This window comes from Pipra filicauda, unplaced genomic scaffold (assembly GCF_003945595.2).
Source record: "Pipra filicauda isolate LSUMZ 115617 unplaced genomic scaffold, ASM394559v2 scaffold21_size4447388_pilon, whole genome shotgun sequence".
Classification (NCBI taxonomy): Eukaryota; Metazoa; Chordata; class Aves; order Passeriformes; family Pipridae; genus Pipra; species Pipra filicauda.
In genome coordinates, this window is record NW_024104332.1 from 3943393 (window position 1) to 3965866 (window position 22474).

Sequence of the window (22474 nt, forward strand, 5' to 3'; positions counted from 1 at the left end):
TGTTGGGAGGTGGAAATGGTGACAAAAGTACCGGAACAGAAGTGTTGTGATTTTCAGTCCTTCCTTTCATTAACTCTGATTGCTCATCAGCATAAACATCCAGTTTTGCTCCTCCACTTCTGGGATCCTTTCAGTTCATGCAGCCACACCAGGTATTTATTTACCTTTTACCTTTGCAAGGGAGCACTAACAATTAAAAATCCTCTTTGGGTTGTACCCACTGACTCCTAATTAACACGAAAAAGTGCTTTGCCCCAGAGGCTTTACCACAGGACTTTTTTTTCCACATGCATATATCACACATGCAGCACACACTAACTATCCAGACACAGTGTCAGCGTCGTTTCATACACACACAAAAGTTCCAGATGTGCTGTGTATCTTGTTTAGTTGACTTTATTCTTCTGTAAAGCCAAGAGAAATATTAATCATTCATTTACTGTTAGGGGATGGGTCTTCTTCTCATGTTTCAGTAAAGGGGGTGGAAAAGTAAAGTAAGCCAATTTTTTTCCTATTTAAGGCCAAAGCTGGGGAATGCTTGTGGCTGAGTTCTGTACATGGCCCGGTGCTGGAAGGGCAGGGAACAACCGATGTTGCTATTTTGAATAGATTTTTTTCTTCCCCCCTATTTTTATTTTTGCACAGAGAGTCTCATGTCTAATATTTAGGCATGATGAGCTCTGTGCAAAAAGTAACTTTGCTCATTCTTGCCGTGTTTCAACCCTCAGTTATTTTGGCACAACAAGTTGGTGAGTAATTCAAGCTTCTTATGCTTTTATTTTTCATTTTTACCAATAATTTTAGTAGCTTGTAAGAAATGTGCATTCACAAATCTCACCGGAACACTTTTCCTTCACTAGTTCAGCAGTCAGATATTTCTTGTTGAAGCTGAAAGTTGCAGGGGTTTGCATTTTCATCCCCAAGTTTTCTCTTTGCTTTGCTTTCTTTACAGTTAGAAGCACTGTACAGTGCTGTCTACCTTGGCTGCATTTGTTCTTGTTCTTTCTTGTTTTCCTACTACAGACACCGGAGAGATTTTAAGCTATTTCTTTTAACTCCTGGAATGACATTTCAACTGTTAGCTCTGTGCTGCCTGGAAGTTTTTTGTCACAAGTTGTAAGTCTTTGCTTCCAGCTATTTTGTTTGAACTTCTCCTTTGTACTTGTTTGTTTTCGACTGGCAGCAAGGGGGTTTCTTTAAACAATTTGCTTGCAAAAAAAAGAGCCTTTAAATTCTAACCAGTTTTCATGAAGGAGCTTTTAAGATTGATATACGAAAATATGTCAGCTTACAGGATTTTTACTTTGGCATAAAACAGGAAAATTAATTCTCTCAGCTGCAATAGTTTGAATTGGGCATCTGCAGGCTGTTTCAGTCCCTCACGAGACTGATTAGCAGTTGATGGTATTTGGAAGTCCATGCAAGTATGTGTGTGCATGTTTACAGAGAGCAAGAACACCAAAATTCTAACTGAACATGGAATTTAGAGGGGGGGAAACTACTTTGTATACAATAATTCAACTTAGAGTGAAGATAAGTGTGGTATGAGTATTTAAGTTAAACAGATGACATTCCACAAGTTCATCTGACCTTTTTTGGATGTGCTCTGTTCCTGCTTGCCAGACATTGTAAACCAGGCTGTCCTTAAAATGAAACTTTTTTTTCTTTCATGAAAATATGAGAGATTGGCAATATGTTTATTCCTGCATGGAGGCAATGAATAACCTTACAAATAACTCGATAAGCAGCAGCCAAAGAAACTATAGTGCTGCAAAGGAAAGCCAAATGCCTCTAAAACCACACCCTGCGCTGCTCTGTATGACACAAATCAGGAACATGATTACTTTAGCCACTTCATGGCAAATCCTTCTGCCTCATCATACCTGTAAAGGCACCTCCTCTGCCAAGGGGGTGACTGTGAGTCCACCAGAAGGCAGTGGAGCAGCCAGAGCTCAGGGGGATCCTGCCTGAGCAAATCAGGCAACACCCTCTGCAACAGCAGCGTGCCCAGACACCAGCCTCCTCTCCAAGCACAGACACAAGCTAAGCTTAGGTATCTTTAAAAAAAACCCAACAAAACAATGCAAATAAAGGTGTTCTGTAGAGAGCAAACATAATTTACTGTGAACTGAGGCTTTTCTGTTTCTGCTTGGCCAGTATATAAACTCTCTCTCCAATAATGTTCAGTGAAGATTATAAAATTCGGTCAAGATTGTAGAATTTGAGCAACCATATACTGTGACTTTGCTTACAGCAGCAGATAATATATATATTGTGTGTATTTAACATGTATTATGTGTACTTTTATATAACTATCTTCAGAGGGATAAGGGCTAAGGGACGATCCAATACAAAAAAAAGGAACATTAATTTTATTTCTCCCAACAAACAAATCCCCCCTGAGTGTCAGGTCTCCTTCCCTCACTTATTTCCCTGAACATTTCTGAGTTGCAAGACATGTTTGACTCAAAAAATGGTAAATTTTGGGTAGAAGAACCATATACAAACGAAGTGTGAAGGAGTATTCTCATTTCTCTGCCACATTCCTGTTTCATGGTGTTGTAACATTTCCTTACTGGGCTAACTTCCATACTACTTGCAGGGATGAGGTTGGAGAGAGAGAGGCTGATAAATCACTAGTTATGCCTTAAAAAATTGGATTCTCTCCTCTCTTTGGAATGCTTCTTTCCACACATTTGAATATGCTTTTCTCACAGAAAATAGCAATTGAAGGAGTTGATTATTGGCATCACTGACTCACGTGCAGGGCAGCAATGGACTGGGAAAGCAAATTTTCCATGACTGAAAAGAGAATTTCCAGACATGCTAAAATGTACTCTCTTGTCAAGAAAAATGTTTATATGGTTAGTATCAAATGTAAGTCAATATAAAATTTTCCTTGGAAAAGCCTACCAGGAGACAAGACTTGGCAAGATATTAAGGAAACTGCTCGGTATACACTAAGTTTAGGATAGTCAGATGTACCCTTGGGCTATGTGTTTCTTTGTCTTGCTGTAATAGCTTGGAAGGGAGATTTGAGCACAGCCTCAGGCTAAACCTTCTCAAAAGCTGGGGAGCTGGATAATGTGGAACCAGGAATATTCTGTGACTTCCATGACCAAAAGCTGGGTCACACTGGGGTGTTTGTAGCCAGCAAGTGAAACCACCTTGACACAATACAGGTTTTCTGGTGGGTGTCAGGTTACTGTAAGGGGCTTTCAAGATAAAATGCCTTCTGGTGGCTGACAGGACATGGAGCTGATGCTTCAGGCACAACAGATGAGTCAGATTCCATCAATATTTCTTCAGTTCCACTGTTTGAAGGCACCTCTACATTCTGCATATTAAACTACTAAAAAGTGTAAGAACTTGGAATGTTTCTTTAGGAAAGAAACCCATCCTCTACCCAGCCAGCATGATTTGTGAAAAGCATTTGCTAGCCTTACAACATACTCTCATCTCATTTATCTTGAGTTTGTAGTCAACCAAGACAGCTACTTCCAGAAGACAGAATAAATTTTAGCTAGACAGACTGGAGATATTTGGCAGTTTCCACCTACTACAAAAGAAGCACATCCCCAGCCCCCTTACATGAGTGCCAAAAAGGAAGTTAGATGGATTTGGGCCTGTCTCATCTTCATCTGCAATGCTTAAAGGACACCTCAGTCACCTGGAGTGGGACACTTCTTGTAGGTACACCCAGTAGTCCTTGAGGAACTTAACTGAGGTCATCAGGAAAACTCTGCTGCTGTGAAAGCAGAGTGACAGCAACGCCAGAAACCCTTCAGGATTACTCTAAATAATTTTTCCCTCTAATATAATTTACTGTTTTCCTTGTAATGTAAGTATTATCTTGGATGTTTGGTCAGGAAACTCATTTCTGAGGTAATGACTGAATCCTCAAATACCTCTGAAAAAACTTATTGACCCTTCATATTACTTTCAGTCACAATTCACAGTTTTAAAATGAAATATAACCATTACATGTAGGGTCCTGAAGGCAGCATGCAAATGACTTTTCATGCTGAGCACCCACTTCTGATCCTTGATAAAAGGCTGATACTTTAGGAAAACTTGTAAAAGGCTGACTTGACCATTTTACTTCTTTTATTAACTGGGAAGGATTAGATAGGTTATGAAGTGGATAGGTACTGTACAGATGCAGTTTATTTGTGAGACTGCCAGACTGTCATGTTTAGCAGTTAGCTCCCTGTAACACTGCACATGTGTGTTGTTTGTTGATAAAGTGCTAGTTTAAGGTAAATGCTAACAACAGTCAGAACTCTCTTTCCTCAAAGGTTTTGGTAACACAGAAAACATCTCCTCCACAGTTTTGACAGTAAAACCAGATGATGTGTGCCTGTATGCCAACAGATAATTAACTATCATAAATTAATCTGGACTATGTGAAGTAATGAAATATCAGGGGTCTACTCCTCTTCTTCCATTTTTCCTAAGTGTTTTTTGGTGAGCACATGGCAGACAAGGTTATGCTTAGGAAAATTAAAACATTCCTTTCTGGTATGGAAAAATCATGCTAAATGAAAGCCTGGGGAATCCACCCCCTCTAAACATTATATATGTGTTCTTGGAAATATGACAAATTTCATAAACACATTTTATATCACACATCCCTGGAACACATTAGCCTTAGGAAAATGAGACTATTATATAACCCTTTCATTATTTTCCAGATTTATTTTTGAGCTGAGACCAAATCACCAAATCTACATAGACTGATTTTTTAAAAGAGGAGGTGGAGTTGGAAACATCCACTGCTTTATTATGGGGGGAAGAAGCAGAGGTAGAAGGGTGTTGTCTCTGGCACAAATATTACTGTTGATGCCTCAGTCAGAGTAGATACAGTTGCTCTCTTGGTGCTGTAGATTACAAGCAAATCCTATTTCCTCTTCCAGTTTCTCTTGCAATGTTGAGGTTTGAAATCAGCAGCCAGGTGTCACTGGCAAACTCTTAGCCTTGCACAACAGTTGGGTGCTAGCTTTAATTAATGCTATCCAAGAGAAAGAAAGGAGTGAATTAATATCTTTTTTTTCATTTCACACACTGGCTGAGAAACCAGAGACGTTAGTCATTGTCCCAGTTATGTTATGATGTTGTTCACACAGCACCAAGACTGTCTGAGTTCAAGAAACATTTGGACAACATTCTCAGGTGCATGATGGGATTCTTGGGGTGTCTGGAGTGGGGCCAGGAGATGGACTTGATGATACTGATGGGTGGCTTTCAACTCAGCATATTCTGTGATGCCACTCCTTGTTTTAATCAAAAATCTGCAGAAAATGGGACCTACCTGGCTCCATAATAGAGACACTGCACCAAGGGTCAGTAACAGAAATGATGCAGACTGTCATTTAGCACTCTGGATTAAAAGCAATCTCTTCAGAGTTGAAAGGTTCAGTCTACCAGTAGGGGCTAACAATAACAAAGCACACTTTCCCAGGCTAGTGGGCACCAGGAAAACTGTATTGCTCTTGATGTTTTTGTGGCAGATTCACAGTCTGGAGAAGAGCACAAGTCACAGCAGCTCTTACAGTTGCAAGTCTTAATTTGTTGATTTGAAATAATAAGCCATCAAAACCCACAGAATTAGAAATCAGTGCAATGTTCATACCCATTAATACTCAAGATTATGCTGTCCTTTAGTCATGTTTGTTTAAGAAACTAGGCAAAAAATCTCAGCTAAATAAAGGGAAATTGTTGGCAATGGTAAAGAAGTATTGTTAACAAAATGGGTTTTTTTGGTCTTGAAGTAACTGGATTAGGGTCCCACATCATTGCAGTTCAATGTGATGGGGCAAAATTCAATTTATTATTGGCAGCACCCAAGAAAATAAAACTCAAACTTGAAAAGGGTATAATAAAGTCTGTTTTGATTCAGCATTGCAACTGTTAGCTCATTCTCTCTGTAGCAGCTTGGTAAATTGTAGATTGCACGACCCTAACACAGTTTAGAGTTCAGTACCTACCACCGTCTATAGTTTTGAGACATTCTGACTTTGGGGTTTGGCAGATGATAATAACCTTCAACCAAAACAGAACCAAAACTTCAGTGTCATCATTTTACCTGCTGCAATATTTTACCAGCCTACCTCTCCTTCAACATAGCCATCATAATATACCTTGTACGGAAGGAGAACCGGGCACAGGTGTGATTCCTTCTGCAGGAGAGGTACAAGAAGTGTTATTTTACTTCTGTACCTTCAGGTCAGGCTGCTGAGGGGGTCATGGAGAGGTGCAGCAGAATGCTGCAGCCCCTGGCCCTCGGCACGCTGCCCGTCTCCAGCTGAGGGGATCCAGTGGATTCCTCCTGGAGGGAGGGCAGTTTGGGTCATGCTTGTCCCAGTGATGTTGTCTCTGTTACAGAGATGCTGCTGTTGGTTTCCTGTGGCCATGCTGCTCCTAGATTCGGGAGCCAGTGCTGGTTTGGTTACTGCTGCACAACTATTCTCTATGGATTTTCTTTCTTCCATTGATGCACAGGGTTTGTGAAGCTTTGCTTTCTGTCCCCTCTATGGCTTCCCTGACAAGAGCTGTGTTGTCTCTGTAAAAATCTATAAGGAATTCCCATGGAATTTCCTGACCTTTTTCCATTCGGCACAGTGGGATGCCTCATGTTTCAGGGAAATAAGATTTCTATACTTATGTGTGGGGACTACGCTATTAATATTTCTCACATTGCTATGAGACTATATAACAATTTTAAATATTAACCCCTGCATTGCTCCTGGTTATGGCTAATCAGCTGATAATCTCCACAGGCAGTAAAAAGTTACATGTTACAGGAGTCAGAAAATTTCTTCTGCATGTTCGAAAGAGAGACAGAGAGGTGTACGTATCCTATCTTAAATGTTGAAAAGGTGCAAGGAGGAATGAGATCCATCATTGGGGAGATGGAATGAGGAACACATCTGTCACACAGAAGCATAGTAAATATAAATTAAATTTATATTTTCAAGCAGTCATTATTTTTTCTCATCTTGTATTTCGAGATGAGAGGAAAGGTTCTTTCCATTTTGCTTTGAGAAAACCTAACCTACTTCCAACCACTGATCTTATTTATTTTCACTTCAGAGCCAATCTTGTCTCCAAGTTTGCAAAGTGGAAGCCTCTGCCTGTTTCATGTCAACATGACAATGGAAAACATGATATAACCCCCTCCAACAACAACCGTTTGTTGGCTTTAGTTTGGATAAACTTGAGCTCTGGGACTTCTGGTTTTGTTTAGTTTAGCAGAGGAGATTCCTTTCAGATTAGCTCAGAGACTACTTCCATTTTCCCTCATTTACGTCAAACCCTTCATTTTAACATGAACTATCAGGATGAGATTGAAAATGGTACTTCCTTTAACAATGCCTGCACATTTTTGTCTTCCTTTGATTCACACAAGTGCTCCATGAAGAGGTGTCTGCCAGGGAGGAGAAAGCATGCACAGGACACTGAAGAGGAAGAATGTGAGGATAATGAAAAGTTATATGTTTTAAGGCTGAATGTGGGTTTTTTTCTTTTGAAATCCTAGGCCTTCTCTTACAGCTAAAGAGGCGCCCAAATAACTGCTATGAAATGAAGGATGTGACTTGTAGATTTAAGAGTTTAGCTGAGTTTGTACCAGAATTGCCTTCAGCACAACAGGAGACCCATCCCTTTCTGCTGCTGGATTTCTCTTTCAGTCACTGTGCATCCCATCTTAGAGGGTGGCACTGGCATCTCTTCTCTCCTGTCAGGCAATGAAAGGTTGCCTTCCACGTGCAAACTTCCTGTGGGCTGCTGTGGTACCTCCAGGCACCGCTTTGTTCCCAATCTCAGCCCCGCAAAGGGCGGCAGAATCACAGGAACATCCCGTGCACGCTTGGAGCAGTAGATATGAAAGGGTGACCTGTGCCTGGAAACTACTTCCCACAGCATTTCAGTGCTGGCAGTTCTTGGAAAACTTCTGGACATAATTAGTTCCCACTGCAACTCCCTGCAGTTCACGCCCAGTGACCAGTCGGTGCATTAGAAGGCTGTCTGCTGCAAAAATCTCTTTTTTTCTCTTTTCTTTCCCTTTGTGCTGCTTCTTCTCATTTCCTTCTTTCCATTTTCTTTTAGGAAAACAGGCAAGAGCAAAATTGCATCCCCTTTTTTAAACAGACACAACAGAACAATTGCTCACCCGAACAAAGTTAATGGGAAATATGGGAAGCATCGCTCATTGTTCCTTTGTTGTTCAGTGCAATTGCCACACTGAGCATCAAAGGAGAATAAACTACATACCCCATGCCTTCTTTAGCTGTAAGCAGCAAAAATAGGATTCATATTTTCTTGGGAAACACTTTTATGTTTATGAGAGGCTCTTTTTAAAAAAAAAATATATGTATTTTCTGTGTTTGGCTTTAAATCTACTGTATGGTGTTTGCTTGTTTCCCTGCAGAGCAGTAGTCATTCTGTGCCAGCTGTTTAAGAGAAGAATGTCCTAGTGAAAGCAAACAATGGGCTGTGTAGTGGGAATTGCAAATCTTTGAAAAGAGCAATTGAAATCTGCTCAGACATTTTGAAGATTCTTTGCACAATATTCTAAGCCTGTTGGTGGCTTAGCTGTTGGCAGGGTGGTCCTCTTTGTAGATCCCTCTTTTTTAGTAAGAACAGAATAGCATAAATATGGAGGAGGGGGAGGGAAAAAAGAAAGAAGAGAGGTTTTCAAGTCCAACAGATTATTTTCCTGTTACAGCAGCTGAGAGAAAGAATGATATAACCATCTTCCAGTGAAGAATCAAAAAAAAAAAAAAACCAAAACTGTACAGAACCTTTTCATTTATTAGGTATTCTCTGGCTCTGGCTCTTCCACTCATACCTTTTAAGGGCCGTGGCAGATAAACTGTGGTGGATCTGGTTGTGTTTGCTGAAGATGTTCCAGCCCTCCTCTGCTATGCACTGCTGGTTTTTCTCAGCCTGTGCCAGCTGATGTTGCTGCACAGAGCAGGGAGAGCTAAATGTGTGCCAGGCTTCAGGCAGCCACTTCAGTAGCAAAGCCTCTGACCTCTGATATTAATAAAAAGTCAGCTCTCTGCTGACTCTTCACTGCACCAAAAGTGTGAATTTTCACCTCACAAGGGAATTAGTTCAGGAGATCCTTAAGTCTTTGTATTTGAAAAATGGCCAGGCATAGATCTTGATACTTAAAAGTGGCCCCAAAATTAAGAAAATTGTCTTTGGTACCCTGAGAAAACCCTCACAATACTCACTTTAGTAGCCCTAGGAAGCTGACAATAAGAACGTTGTATCCAGTGTACAAATAGCCATTTAATATCCTCTATGAGGCAGATTAAGAAGAATTTCAAACACTGCCATTCGTATCCAACAAACTGTCTGAAATGGATGTGGGGTGAATTAGTACAAACTGGAATAAGGAGTGAATGGATACAAGTGTTTTGCAGATGAAATTAGGTTAATGATACTCTCTGCATTCGAAATCCCACCGTGACCTTCTAAATTACAAATACCTTTAATTTTTTGGCAGCCAGAGATACGACTCCTTTTCTTTAGACAATATGCCAGAGTACTTTAATCCTTCACAGGAATATGAAACACAAGAACCAAACCCTTCATTTACTTCCAACATCTGAAATTACAGGGAAAACAATAAAATTGTGCAGGGACTTACGCTAGTGTAGAATTTGACCCCCTACTTCTTTAATCATCTCTGATGTAAATTCACTATGGCCATGGAGTTATATTGGGGTTGACTTTGTCCAAGGTATCTGAATATATAAATGATATTACCACATGTACTATTCTGCATTGTAACATTTCCCATCTGCTTCAGCCTCAGGAGAGAAGCACTGAATCAAGCTGATTTCTTCCAAGGCAAAGCACAGAAACAACATTACATAAATTTGTTAGTCCTCTCACAGAGCTGAGGGGAAGGAGAGGATCACGTCCCACTTGAAATTTTAATCACCCGACAAAAACGGTTTTAATTACAAAGTTAGGAAATTCAAAACAAAAACCATACATTTTTCCCCACATAACCTTTGGGTTTGATCATGTGAAAAGCTTAAAGCATCTTGAATTAAGTAGCTCAGTGCTTTACATGGGGTGCTGTGTAGAGCAAACAGTAACAGCTCTCTATTTCCATTCATTCCCTTTCACGCAGCAGATCAGAAGCTGACTCTCACTTTTATGATGCCTTGGATCTGTCAGAGTGCTTGTACAGTCTGGGAAATGTGTACACAATGTCTTTTCCAGCTTTTCATTATTCTTCCCAGGACAGACCTACTGCAATGAATGTTGCAAAGAATGCTCCAGTGTTATAAAATATTCCTGGTCCTAGCTAAAATCAGAAACACAGGAGTATGATTTTGAGCAATACCTTTTTTCTAAAGTTCTGACAAAATCCGGAGCTGGATTTTATTAATTTTTTCCACTTAATTGATCCTAATAATGTTGAACTTGAAGCTATTGCTTTTCTTTAGAAATATGGAATAGAATTGGAAGTGGTCAAGTGTTCAAAACAAGATCACTCTGACAATTGGATTCTGACTGTATAAGTCTTCACTGACTACCCAAGGAATGGGCAGGATGTATGTTTAAAGAAACTAATAAATCCATTAAATCATCAGTAATCGTATTAAACCTTGAATTTATATCAGTTTCTGCTTGGTTTAAGACACACAAACCTTTGTGCCATTTGGTATCATTGACTAAAGACAAGAAGCACATTAAAATCAGATTACTGCAGGGTAGTAAGAATTCATGCCAGTGTTACAACGAAAGAGCCACAGATGAAGTGCTTGCAGCCTGTTACTTATTTTTAGAGTAACACCAAATGGCACAAAAGGTGATGTGCCAAAAAATATTGTAATGTAAGAACAGAGGGGGTGGAAAAATCTCATGGGCATTTTACCAATAACTGGAAGAATAACTAAAGAATTATGCAATGCTCTCTCTAATTGAATGCACTGAACTAAGATGAAATTCTTTCTTACTTTGAGTCCTGGTCTAATTCAAATGGTTATCCTTATTAAAAGATTTGACCTCTCAGGCACTGAAGAGCTCTGGTTCCTACCATAATAATTAGAAGTTGATGTTCTTTAGGCTGATTGAAAGCCCACTAAAATCAAGGGAGGTTCTGATCAGGCAGTGATTACTCTTAACCAGGAAGGAATTATCTGCATTCTGCAGCTTATGGCTAAAAGAGGTTAATCTCTACTAAAAAGACAGAAGTATAAATATAATTGAGTGACAGAGTCAACCTGTCAATAGAAGACTTTGGAAAGGAAATCCCAGAATAACATCTCAATAGAGATGTCATTCAGGAATATCTTCCTCCCTTGCAAAAACCAATATAGGCCGTGATGTTGTCAAGGAATAGCTTAGAACAAAAGGAATATAACCATCTCTTGCATCCATCAGACGTTTTTCTCAAAATTACTTTTATGAGTCCAGAAACAGAGACAACAATTCTCTGGGCAAGCCCCAAAAAGAAGCATGGTGATAGATATACAGCAGTCTGCTCCATCCTGCCCCTTGTGTGACTCAGCCTGAAACAACAGTTCTGCCAAAACCAATCCCCACCAACTAAAAAACCAGAGAAACCTTCTTGAACTTTCTTTGTTTATTAGCAGTTTTGAAACAAGGAAACTCTTCTGCCATTGTTTCTCACCCTGGACACCAGCTGAAGCCAGAGAGGCTGTTGTGTAACAATATCACTGATGGGACATTGCTGGTCACTATTTCCTTGCAGCACTGCTGGGGCAGGGTGACCTTTAGAAGTTGTATGAAGAACATCATTCCAGGATGTCAGCATGCATGCCCAAATAGAGCAATTTGTGAAATAGAAATGCTGAGGCAATACAATGTGACAGATTCAACTCCTTTAGACCACATTACCTTTGAAAAGAACAACAACCCCCTGAAGATAAAGCAGGAAAATTAGAGTTCTTAAATCACATTTTGAAAGATTAGAAAAAAAGCCAATCATCTGCAAGAAAAATGGAGGCAATTTGTGTTTTACTTGGTAGTAAATATCCTTAAGATACATTTCTAAAATGTTTAAAGACTGCAGAAAGGTTGCAGCACTTGTAGCATACAAAGACGAAGGAAGGTAACAAGAAATTATTTGTTTAAAATACAAGTACTTGCTTGTTCCAGTGCAGGCCTGGTTTTCTCTTATTTATTTTGTAATCTGATAGATAGATTGGGTGGGTGTCAGAGCAAGGACAGTTTGATTGTGTGACATAAGGATCCTGAGCCCGAGAATTCAGCCTCTTCCATGCATTGCCAGTGGAACAGTGCGTGACTCCACGCCACAATACTGCTGACAGACAAGGGCTGTATTATGCTTAACCAGCATTCTTTTATGCAGCTTTCTCTTTCTTACTCTGCATGTGAGAAAAGGGGAAAACTGGGGCTGGCACTGTGGCAGGACTGTTCCAACGCCAGCTTTCTTGGCAGACAAGCATCTCCAGTAGTAAGAAAGCTTTGGTTTCATTCTGAAAGTCGTTCTTTTTGGTGTGAAACTTGGGAAATCTGTGAACTATTCATTCATTCTTTTCCATTCCACCTGATAGCAGTTCTTCATGCTCTACAGCTCGTGGAGCAGGAAAGGATTTTTAAGATAGACCCGCTCCAATTCTTCACGGTCTGCATTTAAGTGATGTATAAGTTGAGGATTCTTTCCTGGTACCTCTGATCACATGATGGACAAGTCTTACAAAGTGTTTCCTGAAAATGCCCTAATAGGTAGGGATGCCCAAACTGACCCTTATGTCCTCATGCACTGTGTGAAGTAGACTCAATTTGTTGTTTTAAGACAATTCCAGCTGAAAGAATGTCTGAAGGCCTTGCTGTTGAAAAAGGACCCCACATGTTAAACCATTTCTTTTCCTTTATTTCCGTCTCTTTTTCTGACTCCCTGAAAAAGAGAGTATTTCAGACTTTTCTGAGTACTCAGCCCTTACCTGAGAGGAGAACAGGCCAACAAGCCCAGCCGTTCTGGCTCAGCAAGCCAATTCATTCATTATGACAGTCCTTTTGTTTCCATTACTAATGATGGGATAGAACGAGCGTGTTTGGGTTTCTTATAAACATCATCATAATACCAGACAGGCAGCCCAAACCATTTACTTTGAGGTAGGCTCTGTGGCATTCTTTTCTGCTCAGTAAATGGAAAGCAACATTTGCTGCAGATGTTGGAATGGATTCCTCCATCTACTCCACTGCAGGGGAGAATGATAGCATTTCCACTGAAAATAGGCAACACATCTCCTTTCTGCTTTGTCCCTTGGTTAAACAGTGTACCAAACAGTGCTGGAGCATGTAATTAATAAATGTATTTACTATGGAAGAAATGTAAAACAACTTTTGAAGTAGTCATCCTGTAAAGCAAATGAGTAAAACCAGGTCAGAGTAAGGAAGCACAGGCTTCGTACAGTTAAAAAGCAACAGAAAGACCCTTCTTGGCTTCACCAGGCTTTGGATCCAGTCAAAGTTAGAGGCAAGGTCTCCTTCATGTCAGTGCTTTAACCTTTACCAAATTCACTTTAAACACAGCAAAAACTGTTTGACTCATTATATTTGTGATCAGATTCTCACAGATCAAAGTTCCTCAGTTTTGTTTCCCAAGCCATCATCAGGCGGCTGCTGGAGGATCATGAGTCACCTCTGTGTGGACTATTGCCCTTTCTGAGGCAGAACCAGACAAATTCAAGATGTTTTTTAATTTCTAACCATTTAGTCACATCTCTGCAAATGGGATATATGAGTCTGCTCCTAATGCAAAAGCTGGACATTTGCTCTATCCAAAGTGGAAAAGCCTGTGGTTTTTGAGGATACTATTAGGAAATTTTTTCCTTTTGCCATGTAATTGTGGTTAAGTCACGATCATGGTGCTTGCACAAATGCAAAGCCAAAAGCAGCTACAAAACAGGTCAGCTTCCCAGTTCATAGCACTTGATAACAAATTCCCATTCACCTCACTGGGATTGGGGTTGTGTCCCGTATGACATCTGTCATCCTTGAGGCCTGCAGTGACCATATCTGTTTTCCCTTGTACCCATTTGGGCTCCTTTATGTACCACACCTATAGGCCCTTTGGAACTAAATCATGATTTTCCTTTCAGTTCTCACTATTGGCCTGCTTCTGTACAGCTGCTAGTCTGCTTGAAATGGGAAAAAATTCAAAACCAGCATATGACAAAGATTGTGTTGTCTTTTTTTCTTTTATTCACTCTTTGGGCTGGCCCAGGGAAATGCTACTCACAGCAAAATCTTTAACAACATGAATGCTCAATAAACAGCATAAACGTGAAATTATTCAGGCTTTCAAATATTTAACTTTTTTACTGTGCACTAGAGACTAACAGAACTTTCAACAAACCATTGCAGTAAGTGCCACAGAGGTGGCTGTGTAGCCACCCTATTTAGGACTTTGGGAAGAAGAATAGGACTTTGCATTGCTATAGGCAAATACTGTCGAGTTCTAATATTTTTTAAATCTTAGGCTGATGTGTACATTTAAGAATCAATAAGAAAAGCTGGCAAGTATGTGACTGTTATAACATAAGTTTAGAAGCAGACAAGTCAGCTTTTTATAACCTCATTATTCCTATATGTTACTCGCCAGTGCTTTAGCCCAAATCAGCTTTCCAAAGGATTTTGGAGCTAATGGTTAATCTTCATGAGCAATGCAAAATGCATTATGTCATAACATGCTGACACACAGATCTACATCTGAGCACAGAGGGGGTGTCTTTAACAGACTAAGTCTTCCCAGATGTAAGTTTCCTTTGGAAACCTTTTTTAATGCTTTCATTCTGCCAAAGGCCACAGTGATTTTCATTGCAGCTCTCCTAGCTTATTTCTTAATTCATTTAACAATGCCCAGAAAGTTAGAAGCAAATATGAATGTCATTATATCCATATGTCTTCGACTTTTTGGTCTTCTCTCTGTTAAATGATGCCATCTACTGTAGAATAACTGAATGGCAATCTTGTAAAAATGTGGAGAAATCTGCTTTATTTGCTTGTTACTGTAAAATTGTGTCAATTGTTTTGACACATTTTGAATTTCCATTATTTTCATTTATATTGTTTACTAAAATATGGAAAGGTGGGTGCTCTCAGTGGGAAAAGCTGGTCACTGAGAAAAGCCTCTGCTGGTGTTCTGAAAACAGAATCTTTTCTAGCTGGTAGTGTAAAAATATGGGAAAGGTGGCCTTTTTCTGCTACCCATCCAAGCTGTCCTCTTCATAGTAGGGCAGCAGGATCACATCTCTGAAAATAACAAAACAACAGAACAAATCAATGAAAATGATGTAAGGAGTAAGAAAACAATGGACATATGAAAGTGCAAATCCTTGGATATGAATTTCCTAATGAATAAGGACTTGGCGGTCTTAAACACATAGTTTAAAAAAAATGTTGTTTTGAAAGGCTAAGGAAATGATACTGAGAGCTGAAAATCTGAATATTACAATTAATTGAACACATCTTTGGGGTATAGAAAAGTGTGTACACTATGCATCTTTTTATACGTGTATGTAATTCACATAAATGTCCATTACAAGTGCAAGCAGTAATAATATTAAGTTCTTTTAGATCTGTATCCCGGTATCTTTATTTAACAATTATATCTAAACTTGCCCTAAAGAAAAATAATTTTTCCCCTTCCTTGTTACATTTATAAATGAAAAGAATCTTTTAACCTGTGGACCTGGGAAGTGCTTAAGTGGAGTGGCAGCTGAGTCACTCTGACATGGATCTCTGCCCATCCGTGCTCTCTAGGGTGTATCCAACCAGCTCCTTTGGGATGGATAACAAGCTCTAACCTCCCCGGTAACTTTGGTGGCTTTCTGCCTCCCACAGCATATGAGGGTTTTTTTCATTTGTAAAAAACATTTCAGCCTTCTTGTTTGTCAGGAAACATTTACCATTAGTCTTGTGGGCAACTTATTTTTTTTTTCATAAGTGCCCACAGTGAAATCCTGGTTTGTGAAAAGGAGGGAAATGTTTCTTGCAGAAACAGTCAGCACTTAACTAAGCAGAGAATAAGCTTATTAACCAGGGATCCATGGGCATGGTTATGTGGTGCGAGAACTGGGAAACCAAGCAACTTTTTTAGAAATTAACTTGGCAGACTAAGGAAGGATGTCTATATCCTCTTCAAAGGTAGCCATTATTAGGCAGTGTCCTTTGAAGCAGCATCCTCTGATGCCATGACCCTCTGTTGTGTGGGGGAGGAAGAGGTTGTCCTGGAAATGAGCAGTTCTTTTCCATCTCTCTTGTGCAGAATCTGAAGTTTCTTGTGAGACCCAAAAGAGATGGAAAGGGAAAAAGTAAATTTCTAAGTGATAATGTTTGAGGGGGGTGAATTCTCATATGCCATTGGAATATTTTCGTTTAGGATTTTCTCTGTTGTCAAAGGAAGGTAAAATACTGGCTCCCAGCCTGATATCAGGCAAAGAAAACATCTGAAAAGGGTTCTTGAAGCTTGATGCATCTTGTTGTAGTCCTAATAAAGATAATGTTCAAAATCAAGTCTTAACCATAAGTAGTGTCAGCCTTCTGATAGCCAACATTTTCTGGTTTGCTCAAAGTATAATTGGAGTGTGAAAATAACAGGTGTGCACAGACAGCCTGTAGGAGGGTTGAAATTGGAAAAAAACCCTCCTGTCCCATGTAGTGCCCTGTTCCAAGATCCCTACTCCAGCTCTCCTCTCAGTCAGTCATGATATCTTGGTTGTATTCCCAGTCACCCCTCCAGAGCTCATACAAGGAGGGGATGAATTTCACGGGTGAAATGGAGGAAAAAGTCAGGTTAATATGGACAAGGAAACAGCTGAGTGAGACACTGGGAAGGGAGGAGAGGAAAACTCATCTCAGTTGAGTACATGGCAATAAGATAGGTGAACTCTTCAGGTACAAAATAAAAGAGGATTCATGGAAGATGAAAAGGGAAGTCACGTGTTATAGGAAGCGTGAAGCTCAGAGGGAGCATGAGAAGAGGGGAAACACATCTAAGTATGTGAGTTGCCAAAGAGCCTGGGGGTAGGTATGGGAACAGGTACCCACAAACACAGAGAGAAAGGAAAACAAAGAATGTAAAGAGAAAAAAGAGACCAGTGTGCTAATGCAGCAGTGGAGGAGAGAAAAAATGGGATCAAAGATGCAGGGGACAGGGGACAGGGGACAGGGGACAGGGGGGTGAGGGATAGAAGGGACTGAATAATCCATAGGAAGGGACTGCACTATAAATTTGGATGCAGTCTCATACTACATAATAATGACTATTTCAACAATTTGATGGCATTCAGAAATTTCTGCCTGGAGCCAGTGGTAATTTTAATGTCAGAGCTTTGAATTACATCTTTTGGCAGTTTGGTTTTCTTTTTGAATGGTGGTGTGTTGTAGGTAAATTATTCTGATATTAAAGCTTTAAGAATGATGTAGGTTCACACGTAGCTCTTCCTCCAGAGTTTTGCATTTGTAAACAATTATTTTGAATTAGTTACGGAAAAAATATTACATCATTATTTGAGACATTCACTGATATTTATATGTGTAATCTGAGACTTGTAATAACTTCTATAAAACTAAAAATGAGCTTATAAATCTTTGTAGTGTTATTTTCATATTGGTTTCTTAAATTACTCAGCTTTCTAGTTTATGGTATTTTTCTAAGAAAATACAAAGCCCAAATTTAATGTTTGAAGTTGGTTTTTGTCAATCTCTTCAAATTCATAATATACAACAAGGTTGATTAGTAAAACAGCTGTTGGAAGGAATTCACAAAGCCGTGAGTATTACAGACGAACAATATTTTTTCTGAAAATACAGACACTTGTAACATTTGAGCAGGCCAGATGACACAACAATTGCAAACCATTTGGGCAATCAATGTGAACATTCTTTTAGATCTGTCACATACATTTACTTTCAAGAAACACTTTGAAAACCCTTGGTGTTAGCTGATAATGCAGGATGCAGTGACAAGCTGGCCAGATGGCTTCTTCCATGTGTAAGTGCTCACACTGGCACATGGGGACCAACATACACTTGTTTGAGAGGTTTGGCACGTTTACATTTTAGCTGCAGCAGAGAATTCAATTGCTAATTAGACAGTAACTCAGTCTGACACTAAAATTACTCCAGACTGAAGATTATCAGAGATTTAATTGGGCTTTGGATCAGCTCCAGGAGGTTTCCATTGATGTCTGTTTCTACATTCAGAGCAGACTCTGCAGTTAATGTAACAGATCCTTTCCAGTGTCTGAAGGGGAGTATTCAGCCTTTTACCTCACGTGCATGAAGTGTATGACAGCAGTAAACAAAATAAACTGTCCTACAGTTTTCATGTTATTCATCTTTGATTTGGAAAAAAAAAAATTGAAATAAAATTAAACACTCTTTTGTCTTTGTTTCCAGTCACAGGATGTACCCATCTTGGGCAGGCTTACGCTGACAGGGACGTTTGGAAACCAGAGCCTTGCCAGATCTGTGTGTGTGACTCAGGGTCTGTTCTCTGTGATGACATTGTCTGTGATGACCAGGAGCTGGACTGTCCCAACCCAGAGATTCCTTTTGGAGAGTGCTGTCCAGTTTGTCCACCCACAACAACACCATCTCCAAGAGTGAGTTTATTCTCAATGTTGCTTCTTTGGTGGTGCTGCCTTCTTGATCCATGTCAACCTCAGTTCATTTTGGTTTAGATGTTCTTAAACACTTTTTAATGCCACTTTCTGGCTTTGGGCAAATACCTAGGATGGGCAAATTTTGGCAAACCAAATTTAAAAACCAGCTTGAACTTACAGAGTTTTACCTTTTTTGCTTAATTCAAAAATATTTCTATGTTTTTTCAGAGAATTGGTACCAGCTCTCATAAAACACTCGTTAGACCTTCAGGCCATGCAGCTGAAAGCATTAAGTCTTTCAACTCAGTTTTACACAGACAATAGGCACAGAAAAGGAGTAGAAAGGAACAGAGGGCAGCAATTAGCCATTACATTTTTCATTTTATGGAGAAGCATAGGAATAATGTAAACACCTTATTTGCTGACCACATGCTCAGTCTATGTCCATGAAACTAATGCCAGCACAGAGTCAAAGAAAACTGGAGAATTTCTACACCATACTGAGAGTCTGCATTTCTTATCAACTCAATTCTACACCAGCACAGAGTAAATGTCCTTTTACAGACTTACTGCTGACTTAATGCCCTGGAAAGGAAAGGTGGTTCAAACTGCACATCCCTAACTCATCATCATCTTGTTTATAGGCACCAACATTATATAAGCCAGTTGCAGCAACTTAACCTCAGGAAAATCAAGAATGTTGGTACAAGCCAAGTCCTCTGCCTGACCACTTCAGGGAGTGAGCCAGCTGTGCTGAGCTCTAAGGTTATCTGAACATTTCAACCGTGTTTAAGACCCATGAGATTCTGTTAGAGCACAGAGGTTGCCACAGACACATTGAAGATTCCTGTCTAGAGGATAAGAGAGTGAAAAAGATGTGTATATGGAAGAGAGAGAGGATGCATTTCTGCAGCTCTAGAGTATACCTGCCTGAACATGAGATGTCACCTCATGTTATTTGCACCACACTAGTTCAACTCTATTCCTTCCAGGATTACCTGAGCTGCCTCAGAGAACAGTTTGAGAGGTGCAAATGAGTGGTACATACAAGCACACTGGAGATTTAAGCACAACTCCCTCTCTCATTGTGTCTGGAGATTCATTTTATCAGTTCTGGGGTTCCTGATAATGAAGGACATGTGGAGTACTTCCCCCAGCCTCACTCTTTGATATATGAGCCCATTGAAAGCTGTCCTGTTGACCTCGCATGGTGCAGAGAGAAAATGCCACCTTGAAAGATCCAAGATAGTTTCAGCTGAATATTCTTTGCTACCACCAGCAGCTGAGTATGTAAATTGAAAATCCAGATCGCAACATGTAACTGAATAACTCATTGAAAAATAAGTAAATTGGAACCGTAGATCTGAGCATTCAAAATTAGCTACACACTCACACTTTACATGCTGGACTGAGAAGGACACAAGAAAAATGTCCCTTACAGAGTTCCACAGTGGATTGTGTCTCCGTTGTACTCAACAGCACAGCTCCATTGACTTTATTAGGGCCATGGTTTTTTGGCTGAAGGGGAGGTGTAATTCTATGGATGAGCCAAAAAAAAAATGCAGACAGACTGACCACAGATCCCATAGCTTTTAAATATCCTGTAAAAGAATAAATGGAATTCATGTCCTAAAACTATATTCAAATGTTTAAATGTGCTTTGCTCTTGTTTATGTGTGTAATTTTTTTGTTTTATTTTTATTATCTTATTTAATTACTTTTCTTTTTTTCTTTTCTAGACTCCTGGAGTAATTACCCGAGGCCCCAAAGGAGACCCTGTGAGTACATCTTTTTTTTTCCCTCTGAAGAGAAATGAACAAAACCAGACCCAGTTCCTCTAGTGTTATATATCCTATCCAATCTGCTAAAATATCCAGCTTTTATTGGTGTCTGCACTGTCTGAAGGACTGTACTACATAGTTATTTTGAAGTATCCCTTTAAGTTCAACAAAACTCTCAAAAATTTAAACTGGAAGAACACAGGGAGATTGGTCCAAATGATGTCACATTTGTTATGCTTTGTTATACTTCTTCAGCAGCAAAATAAAAAAATCTATGACTACACTAGCAGTATCAATTTTAGATTTAGGAATTGAGCTGCTTAATATTTCTAACATGTTTGATCAAATACCAGTTGCAATAAGGCTCCAGCAACTAAGAATTGTTTCCATGTGTGCAATTGGTGTACTATGTCTTCCCTGAATGTTTGGTTGTGATCCTGTGTCTGACAGAGCTTTCCCACCACAGTCACACAGGCTCTGTTACAAATGGAAAGATTTGTCCTGCGATGCCCTTGCAGTTGAAGGCAGGTGACAACATCTGTATCTGTTTGTGTCTTTGCAGGGTTCTCCTGGGATTCCAGGCAGAAATGGTCCCCCTGGCCCACCAGGACAGCCAGGGAGTCCTGGAGCTCCTGGGGCTCCTGGGATCTGCCAGTCATGTCCCAGCATAAGTGGAGGTGTAAGTCATTGTTATGTTCAACTTCTACATTGTTGTCCATAAACATGCAGAGCAATACTGCAGGCACCTGTCCCTTGCACCTTCACAGGTGCTTTGCTTTCATCTCTCATTTATGCCTTTGAAACACAGAGCTGAGTGGTAGGCGGAGTTTTGTTGTTGTTTTTTGGGGGGGTTGTCTATAAAACTTCCCCGAAGGGCAATTAAATCTCTGCCTTGTCTTATTTTTTTACCTTTTGGAGCCAGATCTGTTGAAGCACTTGTGTATCTCAGAAAGAGTCCAACAAGAAAAAGCATGTAGGAGGCAGTATGTCCACTCAATGGTTAGGGAACTCTCATACTTTCCTATATTTTATGAAATGCATGTTTAATAAAGAAACATTCCCATGAGACTAGACTGAAACACAGGTCCTCTGCTTGCAAGGAAGTGCCATGCAAGTCCTATTTGTTGTGCTCCCTCTTTACTTCTGGCTCACTGAATCTTGAATTCATTTCTGATTACCAAAGAACTTTATTAGAGCTGGCGAGGCTCGGCAAGAGAACTATATTGTAACTAAAGTTTCTGTGCAGTTGGATTTGTTCTGTAGTGCTTTAAGAGATGGAATTGTCTTCCATGCAATTGACTGGGCCTGGATTTACAGGATGTTAAAAACTGCACGTTGAAACAATTGCTACTTTTGAATATAGGCCACTGATTATAACTTGCATGTACACTTTCACTCCCAGGTAAGCCAGAAACTGAGGAAAGATGTCGTTTTTATTTAATTCTGAAAGGGATTGCCCCTGCAGGACAGAGCTTTTGGGAGAGGTCCTCATGGATCACTTAACCAGTCTCAATGGACACCACAGTAACACAGGAAGAGAGCTACTGGCTTTGGGTGGGCAGATGGTGACACGGGAGAGGATAAAAGGCTGAATTAGTCACCCAAAGATGTGCTGTTGAATCCTGACAAGAGAGTTGATATCAGTAGCACAGGAGTCTTGTACCTGGCCAGTGGAGGAGCTGGGTCCACACTGGTTTGGGATATCAGGCAGAACACTGCACATATTCATGCTCAGCCACCTGTGTGCCATTACTGCATTAATGCCATATCATTTAACTAAGTCTGCTAACATGAAATGAGTCATTCATTAGTCATTCATTAGTCACAGGTAAAAGAAATCAGGAAAATAATAATAAACATTTGCATTCTTTAGTGCAACAGAAAATATTTCATCAACTTCCTTGAGTGACATCTAAGTCCAAAAGAAAAGAGACTGGGAGAAGAAGCTTAAAAGGAATAAAACAAGAATAAAAGGAGAGAGAATGGTAATTTTTTGGTTCAGCTGAGGCCCAGCTGTCAAGATGAAAAATGGATACACCCAGCCTAGGGAGCTAACTTTACCATGAC

General features: G+C 39.9%; 1 protein-coding gene across 1 annotated transcript in view; it reads left to right on the forward strand.

Annotated features, from left to right (window-relative positions):
• Nucleotides 1-631: 631 nt before the first annotated feature.
• The window catches only part of COL3A1 (collagen type III alpha 1 chain), a 50694-nt gene continuing 28851 nt past the window's right edge, over nt 632-22474 (forward strand). The window contains exons 1-4 of the mRNA XM_027751994.2: nt 632-749; nt 18421-18626; nt 20366-20404; nt 20970-21086. Coding sequence (XP_027607795.1) covers nt 671-749; nt 18421-18626; nt 20366-20404; nt 20970-21086 — 441 coding nt within the window. The 5' untranslated portion in view covers nt 632-670. The remainder of the gene's footprint in view (nt 750-18420; nt 18627-20365; nt 20405-20969; nt 21087-22474) is intronic.